The sequence below is a fragment of the Lacerta agilis genome, chromosome Z, assembly GCF_009819535.1.
Source record: "Lacerta agilis isolate rLacAgi1 chromosome Z, rLacAgi1.pri, whole genome shotgun sequence".
Lineage (NCBI taxonomy): Eukaryota > Metazoa > Chordata > Lepidosauria > Squamata > Lacertidae > Lacerta > Lacerta agilis.
Window position 1 is genome coordinate 13,840,405 of NC_046331.1, and position 18,516 is coordinate 13,858,920.

Below are 18,516 nucleotides of genomic sequence, written 5' to 3' on the forward strand. Positions count from 1 at the left end.
TACGTAACAACAACAGCAGCAATAAAAATCCTGCCCCCCCCAAAACCCAAGAGAATGTCCCCCCCTCTCTTTCTTTGTTAAGTTTTCCAGCTAGTTGGTGTTATTTCCCCTGCCAAGCTGCCTCTGAAAAAGGGAGGGCCAGCGTTCAAGGCTGGCCCTGACAGCAAACATTACCATTTCAACTATGTACTACACAAAGCAGGCAAGCAAGCAAGCTGCTATCCTCTGCACTCCCACCCCCCCACCCCCCAGCCAGGGCGCTCTCTCGCTCTTGCTCAGGCTCAATAACCCTGAAAATTGGAGCTATCAAACTGTTAAATGCATCGATCTGTTAAATCAACTCCCACCGTATTAGGCTAAGTTTAGGCTTCAACCCAATTGCCACCACTTTTGTCCAACCCACCACTCCCAGCTTGATGCGCTTAGCTCCTTCAGGGAACCCTCCCTCTCTCCCAGATGCAGCCAGATAAAACACATGGCAGAAGCTCAAATGCCATCCCTGAAATGCCAAAGATCACCTGAAAAGGTCACACTAGGAAGCAGCTGAACCCCCTTCTCTCTCTCCCAACCAGCCCAGGAAATTCCCACCTGCCAGAGCCAATGAAGCACCGAGCTAAAACTGCTCAACAGCTGTTAAATTCTCCCTGCTGGCCTTATATGCCAGAGATGTAAAAATGAAAATCATGCTCAGCTTCCCATCTCTTGAAGGGGCACAGGCATAAGAACCTAAGGAGAGCCCAGTGGCCCATCTTATACCAGCAATCACCCTGTTCTCACAGTGGCTAAACAGACGCCCCAAGGGGAAGTCTACAAGCAAGACTCAAGCACAAGAGCACTCACCCCTCTTGCAGTTTTCCAGCAGCTTATATTCAGGAACAATGCTGCTTCTGACCATGGAGGTAGAGCATACCCATCATAGCTAGTAGCCATGGATAGCCTCCTCCTCCTCCATGAATATGTCCAATTATATTTTAAAGCCATCCAAGTTGGAGGCCATCACTGCCTGTTGTGGGAGTGAGTTCCATAGTAACTATGCACTGAGCTGTGTGAAAAAGTCCTGAATCTTTCACTGGATGTCCCCGTTCTAGTGTTAGGTCAGTTTTCAGCTGGTTTTCCAAATCAAAACCAGTTTACGATCAGCTGCAGGGTGGGCCCTGAAAACACACATCTCAGATGTCAAAGGCCAGGGTAAAGAGGTGCATTTCAGCATTTGCCAAAAGCTGTACAGCGAAGGTGGCGGACATACCATTGTGGGGAGCAAGTTGCACAGCTTAGGGGCTGCCACAAAGAAGACCCTCTCCTGGGATGCCACCACCCCAAATCTATGAAGGTGGTGAAACTACCAAGAGGGCCCCTCTCTGACGATTTTCAAGCCAGGGAAGGGACTGTAGAGAAGAAGGCAGTCTTTCAAATATTTGGGGCCCAAGCTATTTAGGGCTTTAAACAATAATGTGTGTCTGGAATTGGGCCTGGCTGGCAACCAATACAGCTGAGATCTGAAGGGAACCCCAGCCAGCAATGTGGGTGCTGCATTTTGGACTAGTTGACATTTCCGTCTTCAAGGGTAGCCCCACAGAGAATGAACCACAACAATCCAGTCCGAAAGTTACCAGAGCATGGAGTACCATGGCCAAGTTATCCCTGTCCAACACAGCCTATTGTTCAAAGGCACAGTTGCATTTGTTGCCACCCTTTCACACTTTTGCCTCTGGCCCTCCTCATCCCTGGAATGCTGCTCATGACGGAATGTGGTCCATGGCCTGAGAGGGGTTCCCAACTCCTGAGAGATTCTTATGCTTGCCCCAGAATTAAGATATAAGGTTACCAAAGCTCTAGCATTGCCCTTCTCACTGATGCACTAGCTTTCTATGTGTGAGAATTTCTTTCTGGGGAGGAGCTTCACCACATCTTGAGATCTGTTTAGTCTATCCAAAAAAAGGTCACTTTTGTGTGTGTGGACTTCTGAGCAGGTAGAAGGCTCCTCTCCCCAGAAATTCAGAGCGATAAAAGTGCTGCTTGCATGCTGAATCTCGCAATGAGGCTGTGCAGCGTACCGTCAGGTGTTGAAGGGTGTCAACCTTCCTATCCGTCTGAAACTGGAGAGAGTTTGACTTCATTTGACAGGGAAGAAAATGCTCCTCCTTTCTTTGACATCAATTTATTTTAAAAAAATGCTAAGGAAGAAAAATCTGGAATTATTTAAAAAACAAACACAAAGCCAAAGATAGAAAGAGAAAGCCATTTACAGGGGGGAGGGAAGGTATTCTCTGGCCCCCACCCCCGCATTCTGAACTGGACAATCATCAGCTGAGGGAGGAAAACTACAAAGTCCCGCAAGTATTATTGCATGGGTGGGGGTGCAAAGAGAGACACAGCTATTCACATGTTGTAAAACGAAACAGACAGAAAGACCTACAAAAACTGTGTGTAATATTGAGTTACAAACATATATCTATAGTGGCAACAAGAGATTATCCACAAAAACGAAATTGGTACCCTCTGGAAACAGTAGAGTCCAACAGGAAAAGAGATATCTTTTTCTGGGTGTGTATGTGAGTGTTTAGGGGTGCAAGTCTTTTTTGGTCTACTGTTTGCTTTTTGTCATGCACATCTGGGTCCACAAAGGCAGCCGGCAGTGGTGCATTTACATCCCCATATTTATTGTCAAGTACAAAAAAAATGTTATGACTATTTTGCAAAGCAGTGTGCAAGTGGGTTTTGTGGGTGGAGTGGAGAGGAAAGAGTATCAGAAATGTCACAGCAACATAACCAGCGTATAAAAAAGGAAATCGTAGCATCATAGAATTGGAAGGGTCATCTAGTCCAACCCCCTGCAATGCAGGAATCACAGCTAAAGAACCCTCAAAGAGGAAGGCAGCAATGTAATTTAAAAGTGGTTAGTGCTGAAGACACATAGAGAGGATAAGGACAGCATGAGGCCAAAGAAGAGAAGGAAGAGGTGAATGATAATTGGTTTTGGTTTCCTTGAGCCTTGCTTTTTAAAAAATCAAGTGGCGGTAAATTGCAGTTAATAGTAGCATTGAGCTGATCCAAAAAAACAACAACAAATTTTTGCCAAGGGGACAGTAGGTGGGATTGAAACCTCCTGGGCAGTGAATGTGACAGTAGGCAGAGCAGGTGATGGGACAAGGCTTTGGGAAGCCAGCAAGACAGGGGAGCTGATCGCTTTGCAAACGGGCAGGGGGCTAGCTCTTGGATTAGGAGATTCTGTCAACAAATGTCTCATTGGATAAAACTGCTCCTAGCTCTTACTACCCTCTGTGCAGATGGGATCAAATGCTCCCCTGTGCGTGTCTGTTTATCTAAGAACATAAGAGCCTGCTGGATCAGGCCAATGGGCCATCTCGTCCAGAATCCTGTTCTCACAGTGGCCAACCAAATGCCTGCTGGAAACAGGTGAACAGAACATGATTTCAAAAGCACTCTCCCCTCTCAAGAGTTCCAGCAACTGGAAATCAGAAGCATTACTGCCTCCGACTATGGAAGCAGAGCATAGCCACCGTGGCAAGTAGCCATCAATAGCCTTCTCCTCCCTGAATTTGTCCACTCCTCTTTTAAAGCCATCCAAGTCTATCTTATCTCTATATATATCTCTATTTAACTGAGGATGAGGGATCCTACAGAGACAAAGGCAGCATGTGACAGACATGCCTTCTTCCTGCACACTTCTTCCTGACATGCCTAGTTTGGCATCTGCAGGGAATTACCTTTTGCATTTAATCATCTAATCCCCTCTTGGCACTTGTTAGGAGCGGTGCCTTTGTCAAGAGGGTTTTATGAACACAAACGATTGCAGTTCATTTTCATTAAATCAAGAGACAGGGGTTATGTGTCCTTACAGATGTTATTGGACTACAACTTCCATAATCCCTGACAAGGGGCCAGGCATCCAACAAGAACTACAGTGGTACCTCAGGTTACAGACACTTCAGGTTACAGACTCCGCTAACCCAGAAATAACGCTTCAGGTTAAGAACTTTGCTTCAGGATAAGAACAGAAATCGTGCTCTGGCAGCGCAGCAGCAGCAGTGCTTCAGGTTAAGAACAGTTTCAGGTTAAGAATGGACCTCCAGAACGAATTAAGTTCTTAACCCGAGGTACCACTGTACTTGTCTGTCCCTCATTGTTGGACTCACAGCTCCCAGCTCCCATACCCACTAGGCTGTTGGCCATGCTGGCCGCTGGGAATTGGGAGTTTCAACAGCATCCAGAAGGCCACAGGTTTCCCACCCATGCCCTGAAAGCACAAAGTGAATCTACATTGGGAATGACTGCAGCTTGTTTCAGGAAGGAAATTAGTGTGGGAGGATAAAATTCTCTTCTGCCTCTGGTTAAATACAGTGGTACCTTGGGTTACAGATGCTTCAGGTTACAGACTCTGCTAACCCAGAAATAGTACTTCGGGTTAAGAACTTTGCTTCAGGATGAGAACAGAAATTGCACGGTGGCAGGGCAGTGGCAGCAGCGGGAGGCCGCATCAGCTAAAGTGGTACCTCAAGTTAAGAACAGTTTCAGGTTAAGAACGGACCTCCAGAACAAATTAATTTCTTAATCCAAGGTACCACTGTACTGATAAGTAAGCCCCACCTCTATGAAAATTAACAAATTTCTGAAAACCCACCAAAAGTGTTTCTTTGCAGGACAGTGCTACATAACTTTTTTTTTTTTTAAGTGGGAAGAGATTTACAGCTCCCATTTTAATTTCTAGTCAGATGCTAGCAATTCACCACCAGCATACATTTAGGGGGGTTTCTGCTTTAACTGACACCCTGGTTGAATCATGCCATTTTCGAAATAATTTGGCTAGGCTGTTTACTGGAAAGACAGGAATGCGGTGGTGGTGGTGGTTTTTCACCACCAGAACAGGTCTAAGGTAAGGTAAGGTAAGGTAAGGTAAGGGACCCCTGGATGGTGGATACAGATAGTGGTGGGAACATGGGGGCAAAGGGGCATAATAATTGCTCAGGTCCTCCTGGCAAGACAGGGCTTTTGCATCATTGCCAATATCTCCTCCTCCCTCTGTCCCCTTCGCTAGCCAGTTCCAAACTGGAAAAAACAGAGATCTGGTGCAGAAGACAGGGAAGTGGAGAAGGGCAGGTGTGGAATAAAACACCATACAGGGGAGAAGAGGAGGAAGGAACTTGAAGAGACCTCCTCCATACACCTTTTGGCCAGGAAAGCTGGTCCAGGCAGCAGCGTCCATTAAGCACAGCCTCCAACATACAGGTTAGTCCAAAAAGAATGAAACATTAAACAGGAATAAAAGAAAATGATGCCAGCCTCAACACTGTTCAGTCATTTCCCCTCAAGGCGAGAACTCCGCAGATAAGAGGATTTCGAGGCAGCAGGGAATCTGGGTTAGAAAGGGGAGAGGGAGAGAGGGATGTGGATGGGTGGACCATCTCTCAATGAGTCTCTGGTTCAGGGGCTAGACTTGCAATGAACAGGCAGATAGGACAGGGTGGTTCAAGGTGAGGCAGAGGGTTTTGAGAGCCTTAAGGGTGACACAGAGGGAGGGGGAGAGGTAAAAACCCTCAGAGGATCCTGTGTAACCCCTGGCTAAAATTGAGGGGAGCTGTTCTTGCACACTTTCTGTGTCTGTTTGTGTATTGACTTCTTTCCATCACAGGACCCCAGGTGGTGCACCTATGTATCTCCTGGGAAGCCTCCTGTTCTGGCAGCGACCAGATCCAGACCTGCTTCACTTCAGTGAGCTTCACAGCCTCACACACCCCTTGAATTGTATTTCCTGGGACCCACTGGGTTCAGTTGGGTCAAGCGCAGAAGACATCACCCTGTGTTAGTTAATATGTGTGATGATTTTGGGGCTGTTTTGTTTTGCCCCAGGCCACAAAATGTCTTGGGCCAGTCCCAACTGATGCCCTCCATCCCACCCCCTAGTCCTGCATCTGCACTCAATTGTGCAACAACCCATCATCTTCCCCAGTTACAGGCATCCAGTGGCTTCTGCTACCTCTGGACGATGTCACTAATTTCTTTCACAGAACTGAGCAGCTTGCTGAAGTCCTGGGTGGCAGAGGGGCCCCCGGTGACTGCGGTAGGGCAGATCTGGAGTTCCCGGAGGCTGTTCTCCAGCTTGTTGATGGCTTCCCGGAATGTGAACTTCCGCATCTGCTGGATGGAGTCCACATAGCTGACGCAGAAAGTGTAGAGATTCTTGCCTGCCTCCAGGACGGCACTGTGGCTCACCATCTGCTCGGAGTTCTTGCTGATGGCCGTCCGCAGAGCCTCAGAGCTCTCCAAGACCATCCCCTTGGTGACGGCACCACTGGCAATCTTCTCTGGGGGCTGGCGGGTCTTTCGTAGGGAGACACGAGTGGAGATGAGGGGGATGAAGGCTGTAGAGGGAGGCTGGTCAACACTTGGGGCAGATGAGGGAGAAGTAGTGGAGGGGGAGGCTGCCATCAGCAGCAGTTTTGTGGAGGATGGGGGCTTTGGTACAGAGGAGATAGCAGGCTTTTTCATCCCCTCCGCTAACAGATTGGACTTGGGGGCCTCAACGCTTGAAGAGTCTGTGGCCTGAGCTGGCTGCTTGCCCTTTGGCATGGGTGTCTCCTCATGTCCCGGGCTAAGACCCCCCTTGCTGCTTTTCCCTATGGAAAAAGACGAGGACGAGAGTGGAGGGGGCGGGGCTGGTTTCAACTTGGAGAGCTTCCCCTTGTCTTTCTCCGAAAGCTGTTTTGCCTTCCTCAGCCGGGGCTCTTCAGCAGGGGCTTTGCTGAGGAAGATGCCAGCTTTGGCACAGGGGCTCTGCTCTGCTCCCAACCCACCTCCTAAGGCACTGGATTTCATGCCTTCCTCTTTGTGAGGAAGGCTGGCAGAAGGAGGCACAAGCTGCTGCCTCCGGCTAAGTTTCGGCGTCAGTGTGGGTGGGCTGGAACCTGGGCTGGACTCGGCATCTCTGAAGACGTCTTCGGGCGCCTCATCGCTCTTCTTGAGCAGCCGAGGAGGTGGAGTCACTGTCCCCCGGGTGACCACATCTGCCTTTGCCTCGTTGGCCCTCTTCCGAGGTAGGGCAGGCTTCTCGCTCTTGTGCCCCCCAAAGGTGGACGAGTTGAACTGACGCCCTGTGGATTGCAGGTTCCGGGGCAGGGTGACCGACTTCCACTCTGTGTCCTTGGTCCCATGGGGCACGCAGGAGGCTGAGCATGATCGCAGGAAGCGTTTGCTGGCAGCGTTCAAGCTGTTCTCTTCCTCACTGGCCCCTGGCCGGCTATTGGTGGCAGGGCCAGATTTTTTCCAGGGGTTGGGCGAAAGCAACCCTGAGTTCCCAGACACAGTCCCATTGGTGACTCCAGCCTCACTGATGGCACCTTGGAACCTGGAGCGGTCCTCAGGGTCTGCCAATGCAGCCCCGTTGCTGCCCTCCTTGCCCTCTTCCTCACCCCCTCCCTTGCGGTCCAGGTGGGCATCTGCCTCCCGGAAGGAGCTGCTCCGCTTTGGAGGGGTGGGAGCCATCTTCTTCTTCTTCTTGATGAGGGCGCTGAAGAGGTTGGTCTTCTTGTCCTTCGGGAGCAAGCGGTCATCCTCATTCAAGCCCCCATCTGCAGGGCCCCTCTCCTTCCGCAGCAGCAAGGGGGACACTGCTGGCTCGTGGTCCGCGGGATCTGCAGAGCAGGAAAAAGAGAGAGTCAAGAATTAGACAGCACTTGCTTAACCGGCAAACCAATCTCCTCGCCTTATGGGCCTGTCTGGAGGTTGATTTGAAATGTGGCAGGCATAAGTTACACTGCTATAATAATAAGACCTGGTATTTATTCTAAGCTCTCAAAGTGCTTCACATGAATTATGTCAGTAACTCTTATAAGGTACAGCAGCATGATTATCCCACACCATGCTGCAGATTTGTTTGGCGGGGGGCGGGCAGAGAGCAGCTTATCTAAGGACACCAAATGACTTCCCAGCTCGTTCCGTTAAGCAGCTACTTTTAAAGATTTACTACTGTGAGACGCAGTGACGACCACTGAGTTTAAGAGCGGATCAGGCACGTTCATGGAGGAATGGGAAGGTTTATTTATCAGCAGCTGTTAGCCATGATAGTTAGGTGCAGCCTCTCTGTTTGGAGGCGGTTTATCTGAGAGCTGCTGGGAAGCAACATGCCAGTGCCCTTGCATCATGCTCTTGGTCAGAGGCATCTGGTTATCTGATGCTGGACTTGAGGATGGTGGACAAGTTTGGAGTCTGAAGAACCAGCATGGCCCTTCTTAAGTTCTCACTCCAGTAACTTGCAACAGAAATCACTGGGCTGTAGGCCAATTTGAAAAGCCTTTCTGGAGCTGGGTGGTCATTTGCATGTAGCTGCCTCTTAATCTCAAGTGTCAAACTGCAAACTTAGCTCAGCAATACAGCACCTGCTATGTATGTGGAAAGTCTCAGGTTCAATCCCTGGCAATGTCTCCAGGTAGGGCTAGGAAAGACCCGCTGCCTGAAACCCTGGAGAGCCACTGCCAGTCACTGTAGACGATACTGAGCATGATGGAACAATGCTCTGTGTATAAGACAGCTTCCTAGGCCCCTATTCAGAGCCACGAGGAATGGAATATTTCTTTATCATTAAGACATGGAACCACAGATCAGCTGCAGGGCATCTGCTTCGCATGCAGGAGGTCCCAGGTTCAATTCCCAGTTAGGACTGGGAAATACACTTGTGATCAACCAGATGCCCTATGGGAAGCCCACAAGCAAGATCTCAGCATACCAGCGTCACCAGGGACACTTGGGATTCCAAGCAACTGGCACCAGGGGGCATAGTGCCTCCAAGAGTGGAGGCAGACCATCCTTGCTGGATCAGACCAGTGGCCCATCCAACCCCAGAAGCAGGGGTGGAAGGCCCATGCCATTGCCTCACCAGCAAGTGGTACTTCCAGGTAGATTTCTCTTAGACATCTTTCCCAAATACCACAGCTAATAAGAACACAAAGAGCCTGGCTGGTGGATCAGGGTAAAGGGGGCCCAGTTTAGTGCAGCAGCCGGAGACTGTAAGTGACCCTCCCTCACAGCAGCTGGATTTCACTGGCAGAGGGAGGCCTGGCCAGATTGCTTGAGAGCACACCTGGCCTCAATCTACCAGGGTGGTAGGAGCTACATCAAGGCCTGGTCCAATTGGGACAGCCCCCTCCCCCCCGCAGCAGCAGCTTACCTCTCTGGGTATGGTCTTTCCCTCATTGTTTAACATGTTTTAAATTAACTGATTTTGAACTTGGATGTGTTTTTAATTTGAGTGTCACCCACCCTTCGGAATAATTTTTTGTAACTCCTGTTTTTAACTTTGTCTGTTGTCGATAATTATAATGTTTGCTTTATGTTATTTGCGCAAAGTGCTTAGGAGTTCCATGTACAATCAAGTGGCATATAAATTTTGTTAATTTGTTTAACAATTTTTAAAATATTTTTTTAAAATGTTAAAATCCAGACTGTGCCCTGGTCTGGTATGATCATACTTCTCAAAAAATCCTCGTAATGCTATATAAAACAACCACATTCATCTTATATCTCTTTCTCAGAAACACACACACAACAAATCTAGGAAGGAGCAACCCCAATGGTGCATTGGAGTCCTGACCCAGCTGCTTTGTGCGCTGCAGGCTGCCTCAAGCCTCTTCAAGGTGCCTCAAGTTTCCTGAAGCCACCTTGCGTCGCCTTGCAACCAGAGCTAGGACATACCGGATTCCCCTGGCCCTTTGGTGGGTCCTGCCTCCAAGCTCTCATTGGTTTCTTTGCATTCAGCTCCTCTTCTGGATGTTCTTGTCTTTGTTGGCAGTTCTGGAGCTTGTAGTAAGGTGCTTACTACGCTTCTCATTCCTTTCTTCCCCAACTCTTTCTCCACCTCTGGAAAAAAAAGAGGATGGGGTGGGGAGTGGGGAGAGAGAGCAAAGAGTCAACAGACACTAACCAGAGTTAGAAAATGTCAGAAATTAAACCTTTACTGCACTATTAGGACAAGTGAGGCACCATCCCACCAATCCTAGCCTTCCTTGCAACCAGCTCAGGGGGTGGCCCTGCCCATCAGCTTCCTTATCAAGTCTTGCTGCTGCACCTTGTAAAACTCAGCAGGGAGAAGAAGGATGGGGACAAAAATACAAGTTGGGACTCAGCTAGACTGGTAAAGGAAAAGCAATTTATATGCGTTGTCTATGTGTGATATAACATTGTGCCACCAGATGGCGATGTGGATTCCTGTTTTTCTCTGCCTGTTTTCCCTGTTTAAATTTACAACACTTTAAACTGAAACGCTTCTTTGATGTGTCTAGATCCAGCCTTGGTTGGCTCTGCTTACTAGGTGCATGGGGCGGGGAGGGGAAGCTCTAGGGGGTTAATGGGGGGAATGGCAAGGGGTTGGAGAGCAGAGAGAGTTGGGGACACAGTCCCTAGTACCTCTGTGTGTGTGTTTGTGTAGGTACTAGTCTATTTTGGGTGCTAGTCTTGAGGGTTTTTTAAAATTGTTTTTATTAAAGATTTTGTTGGGTAACAAAAGTATCTACATTGTCTCTATTTTCAGATGGGGGGAGTAAAATTAGATTCTTTTACTTGGTGTATATGTGATGTTTTTATGTCAGCGTCACTTGGGTAGGTTCTTTCTATTCATTTATTAGCTTTCATTGGCACTGAGGGCATGGTTGGTTGCCTTCAGTTGACTGCAGTGAGTTTTGTTTGCCTGAGTTTCTGGACCCAGAACTGTTGGTGGCCCCCTACCCTGACTTATCAAAAGAAGATTTCCACTACATCTCCAAAAATAAAATAAAATGCGTGGGGTTATGCAGATGAAGCAATCATGCAGAAAACAAAGCACTTATCTCGCCTCCCACAGAGCGAGAATTATCCGTGATGGCACCTACCATCAGAAATGCTGGATTCCTGAAACATAGTTTCAAATGCTTGGTGGATTTCTGCAAAGGAAGGCCTATCGGATGGGCTCCACTGCCAGCCTGAAAAGTAGGAAAGGAAGGGCAGAATGTTAGCATATGTGTGAAATACCTTCAACACACATGTGCAAACCCACTCTCTACCATCCAGTTTCTTCCCATTCTCACAAGTTAAGAGCTCTTTGGGAGGAGTAGCCAAACTCCTTGGCAGAACTGATGGGTGAGAAGGTGCACTTCCTTGAGTTCTCCCTTACAGCCATAAGGGTGAAGCGATAGGGGCTATCAGCCTAACCTACCTCACAGGACCACTGTGAGAATGAAATGCGGACCTGGGAGACTGGGGTTCAAATCCCACACTTGGCCATGGAGCTCAATGGGTGACCTTGGGCCAGGCATCATCTCTCAGCCTAACCTACATCAGAGATTATGTTCTGCAGATTAAATGAGGAGTGGGGGGCAGACCATGTACACCACCTCAAGCTCCTTGGAAAAAAAGGTGGGATGTAAATGTGATAAATAAAATAAACAAGAACATAATGAGTGTAACTAAAGCCAGGTGAAACAATGCAATGCTTTCATCTTCAGTTGGAATAACTATTAACTCACATTTCTCAAGGGTACACCTGGGCCTGTCATCTATCAGCTTGTTCTTACAAGGGTCAGTAAGGGCAGAAGACCAGGTGAAGAACGGCTCCCTGCTTCTCTGTGACTGCAGCCGACCCCAGCAACCCACTGAGATGTAGAAGTAAGTAAAACCTTACATGCTCTCATGAGCTCATAGACTTTCTCTGGACAGCCCTCAGGTCGTTCCATTCGGTAGTCCTTCTCCAGGAGCTCATAGACTTGAGAGAGGTCAATCCCAGGGTAGGGAGACATCCCATACGTTGCGATTTCCCAAAGCAAGACACCAAAGGCTACAGGGGAAGAGGAAGTCAGTAAGGCATTTTCAATGTACTGATGCTTTAAATGGGAGCTTATGGCAAAGGTGGGGAACACATATTAACAGTAACAACAGGTTGTATCTACCTTCTGTTCAGAGTAGGCCCACTGAAATTAATGAACCCAAATTAGTCCCATCAGTTTCAAAGGGTCTACTCTAAGTAGGATTAAAATTCAGGGGACAAAGCCCAGTGTGATTTTAAGGCATGTATCGTTGTAGCCAATTCTACTCAAAGTAGACCCATGTGGTGTAGTAGTTAAGAGTGTCAGACTAGGACCAGATTCAAATCCCCACTCAGCCATGTAGTTCACTGGGTGTGACCTTGGGCCAGTCTTTGCCTCTTAGCCAAATCTACCTCACAGGGTTGTTGTGGTGGTTAAATGGGGCAGAAGAACCATGTGTGCCACCTTGAGCTCATTGGAGAAAAAGGTGGAATATAAATGCAATAAAAATAATTATTAGTCACACCCATCAATTTCCATGGGTCTACTCTAAGTAGGATTGACATTGGGGGGGGAATGCAATTTTAAGACACATACAGGTGTAGCTAACTAAATTCTATTTCAAGCAGACCCACTGATATGAGTTATGCCCAACAATTTCAATGGGTGAGTTAGGGCTAACATGGCATACCACAAGTAATTTTAACATGCAATTATATTGTGTTGAACTATTGTTTTTATTCATTCATTTATTAAATTTCTTTGCCCAGAAGACTGGAGCTATTGTGTGTGTTTCACAATTACTGGGTAGCTTGTCTGTTAATCATGCAATGCACATACCCAAACCAGGTTCGTGCACGGCAAGGAAAAGTCTAGGAGAAGTAACCACCAGGGCTAGTTAAACAAAAATAAATCTCTCCAAAATGACTGCTGAGGTAAAGAGGCCATCTAAACTATCCCTGGGTTGGAGTTAATAAGCAAAAGAAAGTGGCATCCAAAGCATATTCAAATGTGTAAAACTGCTGATTTTGTCTATATTTTGATGCGTTTGAAGTCAATATGATTTATGATGTTTGATTTTATTGATGCTTTCAATGAATAGTTCACATATAACTGTATGTAAATTGCTCAGAGGGTTGTTGTTGTTGTTAATAGGTAAGATATATAAAATTGGCGTGCTCTGGTCCATGGGGTCACGAAGAGTCGGACACGACTGAACGACTGAACAACAACAACAAATAAAACTCAATTGAGATACTTTGCTCGCAGAGCATCCCTGCCCAAATCTTTGGCACCCTCCAGGTAATGGGTCCTCTGGGGAAAGGTGAAGATTATCAGCTGGTGGTAACACAGAGGCAGGCTGCTTCACTGGCGGCAACAGTCTCATGGCATGCCACAGAGGCCCCATCTGTGTTGACGTTCTGCTGGCTCCTGAAGACACACCATTTTAGGTGAACTGAACTTATAATTTTATTGTTTTAACTTATTTTTCAAAAAAACAAAAACAAAAAAACCTACCCCGCTTTGTAATTCCATGTTTTGTTGAATACTTTAATTAAGAGTGTTTTAATGCCACTGTGGATCTCTTAAAGGTAAAGGAAAAGGTACCCCTGACTGTTAGGTCCAGTCGCGGACGACTCTGGGGTTGCGGCGCTCATCTCGCTCTATAGGCCGAGGGAGCAGGCGTTTGTCCGCAGATAGCTTCTGGGTCATGTGGCCAGCATGACTAAGCCGCTTCTGGCGAACCAGAGCAATGCACAGAAACACTGTTTACCTTCCCACTGGAGTGGTACCTATTTATCTACTTACACTTACAGTATTTATCTACTTACACTTTGGATCTCTTAGTGTATATTTTAACTATGTACTGACTTTATAGTTGTAAACTGCTTTAGAAGTCATTTTGCCATACAATTGATATATAAATTAAATAAATTATTATTATTTTGAGGAGGGACAATCACTCAGCAGCAACCCCTTTGCATGCAGACTCTTAGCATCTCCAATCAGAGAGGATAGGTCACAGGAGGGGGGGGGAGCCTTTTCTCTTATTACAACCCCGGAGCCTCACTGACATCACTAGAGTCATAGGGATAGACTAGTCTGAGCTGGTATTTATTTTTATTTATTTTCTTAATTTTCGTCCCATCCCCCCTCCCTGTTTCCTTCCTGTGAGTGTGCTAGAAGAAACACACCACTGAAATAATGAAAGCCTATGGAAGCTGCCTCTGAAACAGAGGAGATTGCCTGGTGCATCTCTGTGTGATTTGCTGCCCTGACACAGTCTCTGCAATGGGTGGGTTCATCTGTCACACCTCTGCCCCTGCTGTGATTGGAGTGTTCTCCATATCCTGGGGCAAATATGCCGCAGGATTATTCACACTTGGGTGAGGCTGCCCAATGCTACTCTGCAGGAGTCCCCACTCCAGGTTTGCCTACTCCCAACTGATTTTTAATGCAACATGTAAATTTGTTCCCCAGAGGTGGGAGAGCCGCGAGCAAAACACGCTCTGGCAGTTCCCCGCTCTGGGCAGCTCACGTTCCATGCTGAACGGCTGCAGAGACGTTAAGGAAGAGTAACAAGCCTCTTCATCAATCCAGACAAAGTCTCATGAGATAAGACAGGGCAGAATTAGCCTAATTTTCAATTTACTAGCTTGTCTCCAGTGCGAACACTTCAAGTTCCTTCAAGTCCTGTTAAAGGCACAATTAAGAGACGTCGGGGCGGATTAATTGAAACCTCCTTTCCTATTGAGATGCTGCTTCTTCTCTGGGAATCAAATAGCTCTCCTTCACCTTCTCTAACCCACTCCGAAAAAGCCCTCTGACCTCCTTTCTCGCTTCTATCATAAGAGCATAAGAAGAGCCTGGCTGTTGGATCAGGCCAAAAGGGGCCCATCTAGTCCTGTGTTCTGTTCTCTCAGTGGCCAAACAGATGCCCCAAAGGGGAGTCTGCAAGCAGCACAACAGTGCTCTTCCCACCTGTGATTCCCAGAAAATGGTATTCAGAGGCATACTTCCTCCAAGAATGGAGGTAAAACACAAGTAAAGTGAAGCAGACCACTGGTCCACCTAGTGCAGTCTTGTCTACACTGACAGGCAGCTACTCTCCAGGGGTTTCAGTGAGTGTACATTTCCAGCCCTATCCAGAGATGCTGAGAATTGAAGCTGGGACCTTCTGCATGCAAAGCAAATGTTCTGTCACTGAGCTACAACCCTTCTCCTAGAAACAAAGCAAGATGCCAGTCCTCATAGTTCTAAATAAAAGGCAAATTTAAGTAGGAACATAGGATGTTTCATTATACTGATCATTGGTTCATTTAGCTCAGTTCTATCTACACTGACAGGCAGTGGCTCTCCAGGGTTTCAGGCAGGGGATATTCCCAGCTTCACTTGGAGATACCATTGGGGATTGAACCTGTGAACTTCTGCATGCAAGACAGATGCTCTGCCACTAAGCTATGGCTTTTCCCCAAAGGAAGGATAATGTGATACATGTATCAGTAATCAGGTTGGCTTGCTTAAAGATGGGAGACTGAATGAAATCCTCAAGCATTGCAAGAACCAGGAGAAGGAGGAGACTTCTTAGAACCCACCTAGGAAATGAAAGCTGTGTACACACCATAGATTTGAAGCACATTTTCCTCCTCAAAGAATTATGGGAACTGAAGTTTACCCAGCATCCTCAACAAACTACACTTCCCAGGATTCTTTGGTGCCGGGGGGTGGGGTGGGTATATGTTCCAAATGTGCTTTAAAGGTACTTCAGATTCCCCTGGGCAAGGCAGAGTCTCTTGTCATCAGTTCAGCAACCTGTATGTAATTACTTCAGTAACACCCCCCCTCTCTTAACATGAAGGGAAGGCCACTGCCATCTTGTGTATTGAGAGGTGTCACATCGCATTACATGGGAAACAACCAGGGACTGTTCTAGTCCAGCCATTTCCAGAAATTTCTTTTGTTAACAGCTCAGTACTCCAGCACTTGGGGGATTGAGGAGAAAATGTGGTGTTAAAAAAACAACCCACAGCCTCCACAGATGCAGGCATATTATCCACCTTGGAAAACTGGATTTTTCTACAGCCATGATGGGAGTCCAGACAGTTTTGAAATCAGTGGCTGATATCACTGCAGTTTTGAAAGGTTCAGCCTGCCATCTTGATTCAAAATGGTTTCTGGTAGTGTCCAAGCACAAACGAAGACCTGTTCCCTTGATCTCAGAAACCATCATGCAAAAATTAGTTACAATCAACGTAGTTACCCCATCCGCATCCAGTCATTCTCTCCACATCCAACTCCCGAGTCCAAATGCCCTGAACTGTCTGTGAGAACCAGTGTTCTTCACCCCTGGGGGGTCCAAAGATGTTGCTAGGTTACATCTCCCATCATCCCTGACCATTGGCTAAGCCTGCTGAGGATGATGGGCATTGTAGTCCAACAACATTTAGATCCCAAATTGTCTCCCACCAATATTCAAACGCTTATCCATTCTCTGTTGGCCACCATGAGAACAGGATGTTGAGCCAGATGGGCCATTGGCCTGATCCAGCAGGGCTCTTTTTCTGTTCTTCCTGTTCACTCTCACTATTCCGATCACACTCTCTCCCGCCTCCCAACCTAATGCTTCCCTCAATTTACCTAATATACTTACCTATGCATGTACCACATATCACTTTATTAATCTAAAATTATTACATATATACAAACACAGTATTATTTACATGTACAACAGAACACCACAGGCACACTACACCGCTCTTACCCCAGACGTCAGATTTGATGGAGAACTTGTTGTAGGCGAGACTTTCCGGTGCAGTCCACTTGATGGGGAACTTGGCGCCGGCGTGAGCTGTGTAGGTGTCACCTGTCATCAGCCGGCTCAAACCAAAATCGGCCACCTTCACCAGGTGGTTCTCCCCAACGAGGCAGTTCCGGGCAGCCAGGTCCCTATGGCAGCAGTGATGGGAGATGGGCTATGAAAACTCTCTCTAGCTATGTGGAAGGGGTCCCACAAAGCAGGCACCGCAGATACAACTTCTGTTCCATTATGTGCTCACTGCTTTTCATTAAGAGTCAGTTCACGCAACCAGAGGTTGCTCCATCAAATTTACACAAGCATGTTTCAAGTGTTGATGCTGACAGAGTTGGAAGGGACCACGAGGGTCATCTAGTCCAGCACCCTGCAATGCAGGTTTTTTTTTTTTTTGCCAAATGTGGGCCTTGAAACCACGGCCCTGAGATGAAGACTCTCATGCTCTACCAACTGAATGTGTGAGTGGGATGGCAGTGAAAGCTGTGGCTTCTTTGCTGCCATCTACAATTTGGTGGCAGTGGCTGTTTGCTGCAGGGAGCTTCAAATATTCCCACTGTACCTCACTGGAGGCAGTGAGAGATTTTACTTTCTTGGGCTCCATGATCACTGCAGATGGTGACAGCAGTCACGAAATTAAAAAAATGCCTGCTTCTTGGGAGGAAAACAATGACAAACCTAGACAGCACCTTAAAAAGCAGAGACATCACCTTGCCGACAAAGGTCCGTATAGTTAAAGCTATGGTTTTCCCAGTAGTAATGTATGGAACTGAGAGCTGGACCATAAAGAAGACTGATCACCGAAGAATTGATGCTTTTGAATTATGGTGCTGGAGGAGACTCTTGAGAGTCCCACGGACTGCAAAAATATCAAACTTATCCATCCTTAAAGAAATCAGCCCCGAGTGCTCACTGGAAGGACAGATCCTGAAGTTGAGGCTCCAGTACTTTGGCCACCTCATGAGAAGAGAAGACTCCCTAGAAAATTTGCCTCCTCCCAACCAATGGTTCTGATGCTAGCAGAGAACTGAGACTTTTTAAAGCTTCTTTTTGAAGGAACACCAGACTAAGCAACCTCGAGGAAAGTATTTTCCCCAGCAGAGGTCAAGAAATGAACGGAGATCTAGAACAGTCATTTTTAAACAGTGTTCTGCAACTCCTGTACTTCCTCTGAAGCTCGTTAGGACTCCCTCAGTGAGAGGGAAGGGGGGCAGGAATCAATAATGGTAGACAATTTATTTATTTGGATTTATACCCTGCCCTTACAATGTATCATCAGGGTGACTTATAAACTACAGAGCCTGAGGAAATTTTAAAAGGTCTTCGCAGAATATCTGTTTCTGGGCCCAGTTTGAAGTGTCGGTTTTACACTTTGCATCATTTAGAATGTGGATTTTTTTGTACGCTTTACACCCTTTTAGAATGTGGATGGGGGGGGTGTTATTGGGTTACTGCTTTTGGTTTGCTTTTTATGTTGTGGTCTTGTTGTGAACCGCCCTGAAACCTCCAGATATAGGGCAGTGTATAAGTTGCAACAACAACAACAACAACAACAACCAGCTTGGGACTAGGCTACACTACAGAGTGCCTTTCTCTCCGACCAGAACTTTGAAGAACACCTTGGCTCCAAGAGCCACTGTTGAATGAAATGAGGCAGGTAACCACCAAGGACAGGGTCTTCTCAGAAGTGCCCCCAGGGTTATGCCATGGATTGAACCTGGAGCCTTCTGCATGAAAAGCAGATGCTCTATCACTGAGCAATAGATGCTCCCGAGGAACATAGGAAGCTGCCTTATCCTGCGTCAGACCACTGGTTCATCTAGCTCAGTATAGCCCACACTGGCTGGCAGTTCCTCTCCAGGGTTTCAGGTATGGGACAGTCCCAGTAATATCTGGAGGTGCCACTAGGGATTGAAGCTG

At 47.1% G+C, this 18,516-nt stretch overlaps 1 protein-coding gene across 2 annotated transcripts in view; it reads right to left on the minus strand.

Annotated features, from left to right (window-relative positions):
* Positions 1-4,694: 4,694 nt before the first annotated feature.
* The window catches only part of ABL1 (ABL proto-oncogene 1, non-receptor tyrosine kinase), a 117,849-nt gene continuing 104,027 nt past the window's right edge, over positions 4,695-18,516 (minus strand). For both annotated transcript variants that reach the window (XM_033138387.1, XM_033138388.1), the window contains exons 7-11: positions 16,549-16,733; positions 11,666-11,818; positions 10,878-10,967; positions 9,706-9,870; positions 4,695-7,649 (exon numbers count right to left, since the gene is read on the minus strand). In XM_033138387.1, the coding sequence (XP_032994278.1) occupies positions 5,992-7,649; positions 9,706-9,870; positions 10,878-10,967; positions 11,666-11,818; positions 16,549-16,733 (2,251 nt within the window). In that variant the 3' untranslated portion in view covers positions 4,695-5,991. The remainder of the gene's footprint in view (positions 7,650-9,705; positions 9,871-10,877; positions 10,968-11,665; positions 11,819-16,548; positions 16,734-18,516) is intronic.